This window comes from Frieseomelitta varia, unplaced genomic scaffold (assembly GCF_011392965.1).
Source record: "Frieseomelitta varia isolate USP_RPSP 00005682 unplaced genomic scaffold, Fvar_1.2 scaffold_629, whole genome shotgun sequence".
Lineage (NCBI taxonomy): Eukaryota > Metazoa > Arthropoda > Insecta > Hymenoptera > Apidae > Frieseomelitta > Frieseomelitta varia.
The window spans coordinates 23,300-32,650 of NW_025110400.1; the positions used below are offsets into that span (position 1 = coordinate 23,300).

The window sequence follows — 9,351 nt, forward strand, 5'->3', positions numbered from 1 at the left end:
AAACAATACTATACGCTATTTAATATAAAAAAAAGTTAACATATAATTTAATAACGCAGATTATCCGTTCCAGGTATTGGCCATAACTATATTATAAATTTTGTCCAAATACAATAGAAATTGTATTTTCTCAACAAATGTAATTTACGCGAGTGTTTTCAAGTATATTTGCTGTCCTTGTGGAACAAAAACTTTATAGTTCCTCATTTTAAAACGAATGTTCGTATTGTCTTCTTTATGAAATATTGTTGTACTTGGAAAGTGATTCATATGTAAAAAAGAAACAGAGGCATCTTTAATGAAAGTTTTATTTTCTTTATCAGAATGCCTCTCACGTATATAAAGTGATATAAAAATGCATAAGATGTGAATCAAAATTGACTTGTGCAAAGTGCTAAGTTTTTATCTATCATAATGAAAACGATGTTTTTAGCATCTAGACCAATTTTCACAGCTTCAAATATTTGTTCTTTTAACTAAATATCAATGCATCACCATGTTTATAAAGATACGCGAGTGTCTAATAATACACGAAACAGAAAATACGAATGAAACCGTTATGAAGACTTGGCAAGCTGAGCACTCTGCATCTTTGTACAATATGCTACTTAATGCTCACTCAATAATTATAATTATAGGCGGAAACCAGTATACTTGTAATAATAGTGTTTAGACAAAGATATGAAAATAATATAAATGTGAAAAGATTGATTAATAATATCGATATGAGGAATAGTTACTATTACTGTAATATAAATTATTATTGATTCTTGGGGAAAGAATAAAACAAAAAAAAAAAAACGTTATAAAGTATAATATGTTTTTCAACATAATTTGTTACATGTTTTATACAGTTTATGAATATAAACATATATATTTAACAATTCCTGTACTAGTTAGAAAAGATATATAGACATTTCGGATCCTACATCGTGTATCATTAATATATACTAACATATTGTTATTATCTTAAAATTATGAATTCCATACGACCGTAATCATAGTATGTTACATATCACAATTTACCATCAAAATTTTTATTTTGTTTTTTACAATTTTGCTGAAACAGACAAGCCATTTTCAACATCATGATTTACTGATTCTAGTCACTTGTTTTGTAGCACATTATTTGCTTCTGTACGTTCTTCCTCTAATTCTTTGGAAGTAATATTTAACTTCGATCTAGCAAAGTCATTGATTGCAAGTCCCTAAAAAAAGTCAATGTAAGTTATTTTTTTTGGCTTACAAAATATATCTAAATACCAAAAATAATATAAAGAAATATTTACTTGAACAATTTTGTATTGTCCATTTTCTATAGCAACTGGGAAAGAAAAAACGATATCTCTTGGAATTCCATAACTGCCATCAGACAACACACCCATGCTAACCCATTCGCCTGGTTTGGTACCTATCCACCAATCCCTCATGTGATCTCCAGCTGCTTTAGCAGCCGACATTGCAGATGACATCTTTCTGGCGGAAATCACAGCTGCACCACGTTTCTGAATTTTCTCCACAAAAGTAGTATTTAACCAGTTATCATCATTTACGACTGAAGGCACTGGCTTAGTGGAACCTTGAAGATTTACAGTAGCATGAGCAGCATCAGGATATTGAGTTGAACTGTGATTACCCCAGATAATAACATTTTTTACTTTATCAACCTATTTGCAAATATTATTCATTTAGTATAGAAATTAAAGTGTACAAATTCATATTTAATGTAATGCTAAAATTAATTACCGATACATTCAATCGTGCTGCTAAAGCTGCTTGAGCACGATTTTGATCCAATCTAGTCATAGCAGTAAAATTTTCTTTTGGTATAGAAGGTGCATGATGAGAACAAATCCATGCATTTGTATTAGCAGGATTACCAACAACTAAGACTTTAACATCTTTTTGAGCATGTTGATCTAGAGCTTTTCCTTGAACTTTAAAAATCTCTGCATTAGCTGCCAGAAGATCTTTTCTTTCCATTCCTTCCTTTCGAGGCATTGATCCCACAAGGAAGGCTGCAGCTACATCTTTGAAAGCTACATTTGGATCAGCTGTAGGAGTAATTTCTACAAACAAAAAGTTACAATAAGTAAAATATAAAAAACGATATATTTGTATAACATAAATTTTTATCAAATTAAAAATATGAATTTATGAAAATGTGATTTAGTTTCTTATAGAACACTGATATTGCATAATGTTTTCTATTTATAATCATTGCATAAATTATATGAATGACATTACTTAAATATTGATATTACATAATGTCATATGAAATGATTCATGACTTTATAATTTTATATATTTTACACGATTGTATTAATTTATAATTTTATAGATTTGACTTATCAAAGACTATTTATCTGACATAAAATAATTAAATATTTCGAAAGAATGTTGATACAATTTTGTAATTATAAACTATATTTTTACCTCTCAAAAGTGGAAGAGCTAAGTCTTCCAATTCCATAATTACTCCATCTAGTACTGTCATCATAACAGGAATATCTAACAAACGAAGATTAATTGGTTGATTTGGACCAAAAACTGATCCAGCAGCTAGTTGGTACAATAAAGAATAGGCAATTTGCCCGGCTGCTCCCGTAACCACCACATTTATTGGTTCGCTCTAAAATATTTAAAAAAGTATAAGTTTAATCGCTTAATGTAAATCGTTTAAAAATTAACCATAAAGATAGAAGTAAAATTTTTAAAATATCAATTTTATGTGATATCATTTCATTTTCAAAATACAGTATTATATTTCATTTTTAACTTCTATACTCTGATTCCCTTCATACAGGTGGTTTTACTTAGCAGTGTTACAATAATTAATAAATAATAAATTGCAAACAGTTGATAACTGAAAACTTGTTCAAGGTCAAATGTAGGTTAAGCAATTGTGTTACACAAAAATTATAAAATTTTGCAATACTTTTAATTATTTTTATAGTACAAAACAATAAACGTATTTTTCAAGACTTACCATTTTTAACGTCAGTTTTTTTTATAGCGAAACTGTTCTCGAATGGCAGGACCGAAGACACGTATCGAACTATCCAGGACTGACTAAGGTCAATTAAGATGATTGCTGTAATGTCGGCGACTGATCTGGAAGATAGATTTGAATTCAACTGATAGTACTGGAGGCCAATTTATTTCAATTTATTTCACGTTTTAATCGACAAGCACGTTATAATATGTAATTTATAAATAACAGAACATATATATAAAAAAGATAATTTTCTTTCAAATTACGTTTAAATTATTATGCAAAATTGTTAATATCTTATAGAAAATAATATACAAAGTAAATTCCCGCTGTTTCTTCCACTATACGCGTATAGCTTTGTACGTGCTTAGTAAATTAGTGATCTATTAATAAGGAACGTCGGAAAATTTAAACATTTATTTTCGTTTTATTCCAACGTCAGATCATACTTTATACGTAAAATTTTGTTGCATAATATTTACAAGTATCACGTAGAACTTCAAAAATTTATTTAAGCACAGTATCCAATTGGAATTTAATCTTTGCTGCCATCTATTTAGCGATATTGCCACATCAATTTGCGTTCGAATTAGTGGAATGGATTCTCCATCTAAGAGCTAATTACACCGTGGTGTACAATTTGAACACAATATTAAAATTTTCTACGTGAGTTTTTATATTTTTTTTTTTAGTTAAATATTTCTTGTGATTAATTGTAACATATACACATATATTTTAAGTGTCTCTATTATATTTGATCGAGATATTTTCACCGAAACAGTATATTAAATATTTATTTATTGACGTGGTATTATCGGACACGTCAAGGGAAATGTTGGCTACTATGACGACCTAAAATCTCAACATTTACTACGCTCATGCATGCAGTACCAGCACTGTATAGTGGATTGTGCTGCGGTGAATAGCAGACATTAGATAATTGTGGAGGTTACTCCGATTCTGACAGGTTTCTAACATGTTAATTCAAGTATTAAGTTGACAACAGTTTGACAATTAATCTGTAGCCAAGTTTATATCGTAATCTACTTCGCGTACAGATGTACAGATCACGATTTTTATTGTCATTATAGTTTATTTTTTTCTCCCGTATTGCGTTTAATTTTTTTTGTCAATTTGTATTCTCGTAATACGCATAGCAGAAGATATCAATATGAAGTTACACGCAGATGTGTATGACAAATTATATTTGTGAGTATTATTTTTATGTGCTTTTTTTAGAAGAATTAAGTAATTAACAGTAGAGTATGACTTATATGTTTATGTGTGTTAATATTTAATTATATTGACAATTGATTATTTTTTTCAGATACATAACACCTGAAAAGTTTTATGTAGAACCTATTGGAACTAAAGTGTTGCTTGTAGTTGATAGAGTGAGTCAGCAAATTTATACACAAGGTAATTGGCGACTTATAATTTGCGTTCCATAATAAATTTTTTAAACGTGTCATTTATGTTTCTTTCAGCTGGTACGGCTAGTCAAATTCCATCAACTGCAAGTCGTAGAAAAATATGGGGTATAGTAGGAACTATAAAGCTATTAGCATGCCGGTATCTTATAGTGATAACAGATGCTACAGAAGTTGGGACAATAGCTGGTCATCAGATTTTTAAATTAGTTTCAACAGACATTATACCCTATACAAAATCTTCACTACATCTTAGTGAAAAACAAGCGCAAAACAATTCAACATATGTAGAGATGATCAAATCTGTATTAAATACACCTTATTTTTATTTTAGTTATACGTATGATATCAGTCATACAATGCAAAGACTTCATAATACTCCTCCTGAATTTTTACAGGTTATTATCACAGGCTTTTTTGTCTTTTATCACTTTATTATTATTTCTGTTGGAGTATACTACAATGGAGTATATTTTTTTTTCTATAAAATAGATGCCACTTTATGACAGAGCAGATCTTAGATTTGTATGGAATGCTTATCTCCTACAAGACCTAACATCAAGGCCTGAACAATATAAATTTTGTCTGCCTATTATCCATGGATGTATCCTTGCAAGGAAAGAAGATAAGAGTAAAATAGAATGGAATATATAACTATATATCTATTTTCCTTAATGCTTTTTTAGTTGTGTCATTAAATACTATTACTGTAACTGGTAGCACATCATTTAATTTAGGTGTAGTATCTAGACGCAGTGTGCATCGTGCAGGAACAAGGTTATTTTCACGTGGCATAGATACTACTGGTAATGTTTCTAATTATGTAGAAACAGAACAATTAGTCGAATTCAATGGACATCGCATGTCTTTTGTACAAACGCGAGGTTCTATCCCCTTATTCTGGTACCAGGCACCAAATTTGAAGTATAAACCTAAACCTCAGTTAAGTACTCACGAGGATCATCAGACTGCCTGTGCACGACATTTTGAAACCCAAATATTTCATTATGGAAAGCAAATACTAATCAATTTAGTAAGTGTATAAATTAGTAAATTAAAAGTAGTTGAATTTTTATTAATGATAGTCCAATTCTAATATTGTAATTTCTATACGATTCTATAGATCGATCAACATGGTTCAGAAGCTGTACTTGAAAAAGCATACCACAATGTTGTACAACGAATCAACAATCAAAATGTTCGGTACGAAAGTTTTGATTTTCATGCTGAATGCAGGAGATTAAGGTGGGATCGGCTAAATGTGTTACTCGATCGATTAGCTCCTGAATTAGAACAGATGGGTTACTTTTTATTATTGGAAGATGGAACATTGCTGTCGGCGCAAGACGGTGTTTTCCGTACCAACTGTATCGATTGTCTTGACAGAACTAATGTCGTTCAAAGTATGATTGCAAAAAGAGTCCTTAATGATGTGTTACCAAGGTTGCAAATCCTTAGAAAAATCGAAGATCATCCTAGCATCGAAGAACATTTCAAACGGGTAAGAATATAGTTTTAATTGTGCTGCTTCTTTGTTTGATCTATTAAATCTAATATATTGACTTTAGATTTGGACTGACAATGCAGACGTTGTAAGTGTCCAGTATTCAGGTACTGGTGCATTAAAAACAGATTTTACACGAACTGGAAAGCGCACTAAATTGGGTGCAATGAGGGATGGCTTGAATTCTTTAACAAGATATTATAAAAATAATTTCACAGATGGTTACAGACAAGTAGGTCTCTTTTCTGAAAGATTTCTGGCTATTATATTTGCATGTAGTAAGTTATGATATATTTATTCAACAGGATTCGTTGGACTTATTTTTGGGTCGTTATATTGTGCAAGATGGCGAATGTACGTTAATTCAATGTCCTTTGGAATCGGAACGAAATTGGCGTTATGCTACATTCCCCTTGGTACTTCTTGTTGCATCGTCCATGCTAGTTGCTCACATAATCCTGCCTTCGAGATATACTACTGAAATTTTGTTGTATATGCTGTTTTGGGGTGCTATGGTGGCTGGTACATTTGCAACTATTATCCACCATGGCAAGCAATATGTGGATAAACCTAAATTACTTTAGAAAAGCTTTTAAGTTCAGATAGCATATATTGTATAATATTTTCAAGCTCAGAAAACACAAATTTCTTATTATTTTTCTCTAATTAATTTACTTTTTTAATATGTTTTCTTATCATTAAATGTTTAAAGGTTTGTTTCAAAAAGGTCTCAAAACAATCTAATATTTAGATTTGTAAAATGTATATGTATTGTAGCATTTTTATGTTTTAGAATTTGTAGTTTTAATATCGTTAATGGGATAAATGTAGTGAAATCGGGCACATGTGTTTTTATCGATGTGTATATGGATTGAGGATGTAGTTAATATTTCCAATTGAGATATTGTTAATATCCTTGCATTTTCAAATAGTATAAAGTATAACTTGTAAGGAATTCTGCGGTTCCTTCTTCAGTTAGCTCTATACATTTTAAGAGAAGTTGTAAGAAATATTGTAAAGAGTTTCCAATTTTGAGCAACATTTGCTCATATATAAAGTCAATCCGCACATAGTATTTAATATTTACCGTCCATAGAATACCTGCGATTTATAATATTTGAAATTCTGTTTATTTTCAATTCTAATATTGCAGGTGTTTGGCGGTATGTAATATATATTTGCAATGTAAACAAAAACGAAACAAGTTAGTAATAAATTAATATCGGTTCCTTTCGAATGATTAAAAAACATGTTTTAACAAATTATACAATCTTAATGATTGTAATTTATAAATGCCAAAATTCCTAGTCAAAAAGCGGATTGCATTCTAAGACATGCAAAATGTTATGTATTTTAACAATTTTGTAGACGTACAACATTGAACCAAAGTATGTACTGTTTATAAAGTTGTAATGTATAAATCTGTAACAATTATAATTCCATATAGTCAGTCTAATTATGACGAAAGATGGGGGATATTCTGGTAAAAGAATATTTTTTAATATTTAAGAAGCAACTACTTTCATACTAAGGTACCTACTCAGTTGATAGCTCTGCCCGTTACACCTTAATAAAGTTGTTTTTTCTTTTGAAAAATTAATGTATTCTTATAGCTGTAAGAGGATAATTGCATCGATTTTCATCCAAGAAATTTCCATTCATTACTATAATGTTGAATAATTTTTGGAATGTAAATGTCGATTTATTAATTAAACATCCATATATTTTGTTTTTTCGTGCATCCATTAGATAAATCCAGCAGCAATTAGGGAATTGTTATTTACCTTGATGTTGAGGCATTTTGTATTTGTTTTGGAATACAATCTACGGGTTTTCCTACATAAAACACTTAACCATTATGCGAAATCCACTCGAATTGTCTGGTAAATTGTATAACAAAAATATTCTACGTAAATATTTTCAGCTGTTTGTTTTTACCACATTTATAACGTTATAGGTTCTCTAATTAACATTTGATGTTTATCTATCATGAAAATGTTTTTAATTTTTAAATTAAATCAATACATCATAAATCACATAAATGTCGATGTCGCACCATGTACAGACGATTCTTACAGTTTCGTAAGAGCGCACGCTGGAAGCCAGAAACTTTATAAAAGATCATCAAAATCAACTTTCTTATACTCCATATAAATATATAGAATATGTTCTTTCAGAAAGCATAATTTAACAGTCGAGATGTTTACCTAAACAGGTAGAATTGCCCTATTGCTTGCGGTTAGATTCCACGTTTTTAGGCAGTCGGTGAGAGGCTCGTGGATTTCAATTGTATCGGAATGTAGGTTGATCCTTGACAGGATTCTTTATTTATTTTGCTCGATCAATGGAAAGATACTTGCCTCTAACATATCTTCTCTGTCTACCTATGAATTTAGTTTTGCAATCTATACAAACCGAATACCTATCAAATAGATGGTCGATTGTAGCTAGATCTAGACTTGATTTTCGGATTGTCTCTTAGCGCTAATGGCGGGACGACCGCGCATTCATCTGCCTCTCGTTCATTCTTATTATTGACAAAGATGGGATAGGAAGGAAAACAGGTGGGCGACGTCATTTCCGAACCGAGGTGAAACTTCCCGTGGCTTTGAGTCTTTGATAAACGGTCGTCCGTAATTGGATTCGTTTTATAAAGTTCCAACAAAACGTGCAGCTTTCTGCTATTAATTGGAGATGGTAAGCGGAATGCGCTGCTACAACGACGAGGAGAGTACGGACTCGAGGTCGGCGAGGGTGATTAATTTGATTCAATTACAAACCGACGGCAGATCCAGGGCATCGATTTTATTACCATTTCTCCTCTTCTCCCGCAGCCGTGAGATTTTCGTGTTCCACGCTCGACAAAGAAAAAAAAAAGACCATCCTCTGACGATAGGGATGAATACTTTGTGTTCGCCCTCCATCCGACGTTTCTTTCTGCGTCGCATGAAACCGATTATTGTTTTTCTATTTTTCTTTGTTATACGCACATGCTGTATAAATTGCAGTATTTTATATCTTTTTTTTTTTTCTTTAATTTGTAGGAGTATTTCAAGAGTCCGAGTGGATGTCGAATTAAAACGTAATTTACGAATAATTCATCAGCGAAAAGGGGAGAGATCTCTGATCAGTTTTACCCAGAATCGAGTGGAATACCGAAAATTCGGTTGCACGTTCGAGATTAACGAAATCACTAAAAGTGAGCTTCATAGCAATGATGAAAGTGGAGGAGAGAGAGAGAGAGAATGAAAGAGAAAGAGAGGGAGAGAGAGAGAGAGAGAGGTGAATAGAAGAATTTCCTAGCCGCAGAGGTGTAAGCATCGCTCGGTTTTACACCTGTTCGCGCGCGTTGTAGTCGTTCACTGGTTTGCATCCATGGAAAATGTGGCTACCCGCTATTATACGTGCTTCACGCCCCTCGA

The 9,351-nt window shown here is 31.5% G+C and overlaps 2 protein-coding genes across 2 annotated transcripts; one reads left to right on the top strand and one right to left on the bottom strand.

Moving 5' to 3' along the window:
- Positions 1-799: 799 nt before the first annotated feature.
- Positions 800-3,142, bottom strand: LOC122534718 (malate dehydrogenase, cytoplasmic). The gene is made up of 5 exons (XM_043665631.1): positions 2,990-3,142; positions 2,437-2,632; positions 1,747-2,069; positions 1,290-1,667; positions 800-1,208 (listed from the first exon to the last, which is right to left on the bottom strand). The coding sequence occupies exons 1-5, from the start codon at positions 2,990-2,992 to the stop codon at positions 1,107-1,109; spliced, it is 1,002 nt and encodes a 333-aa protein (XP_043521566.1). The 5' UTR covers positions 2,993-3,142; the 3' UTR covers positions 800-1,106.
- A 527-nt stretch (positions 3,143-3,669) lies between these two features.
- LOC122534715 (phosphatidylinositol-3-phosphatase SAC1) lies at positions 3,670-7,525 on the top strand. Its single transcript, XM_043665627.1, has 8 exons — positions 3,670-4,204; positions 4,323-4,414; positions 4,483-4,823; positions 4,918-5,029; positions 5,112-5,458; positions 5,549-5,926; positions 5,994-6,161; positions 6,235-7,525. The coding sequence occupies exons 1-8, from the start codon at positions 4,167-4,169 to the stop codon at positions 6,511-6,513; spliced, it is 1,755 nt and encodes a 584-aa protein (XP_043521562.1). The 5' UTR covers positions 3,670-4,166; the 3' UTR covers positions 6,514-7,525.
- The last annotated feature ends 1,826 nt before the right edge of the window (positions 7,526-9,351 follow it).

Coding starts and splice junctions, on each gene's coding strand:
- LOC122534718 (XM_043665631.1), bottom strand. Junction 1,668..1,746: donor CAGCACGATTGAATGTATCG/GTAATTAATTTT, acceptor ATTTGCAAATAG/GTTGATAAAGTAAAAAATGT. Junction 1,209..1,289: donor GACAATACAAAATTGTTCAA/GTAAATATTTCT, acceptor GACTTTTTTTAG/GGACTTGCAATCAATGACTT.
- LOC122534715 (XM_043665627.1), top strand. CDS start 4,167: ATGAAGTTACACGCAGATGTGTATGACAAATTATATTT. Junction 4,415..4,482: donor TCAGCAAATTTATACACAAG/GTAATTGGCGAC, acceptor TGTTTCTTTCAG/CTGGTACGGCTAGTCAAATT. Junction 5,030..5,111: donor TCTGCCTATTATCCATGGAT/GTATCCTTGCAA, acceptor ATGCTTTTTTAG/TTGTGTCATTAAATACTATT.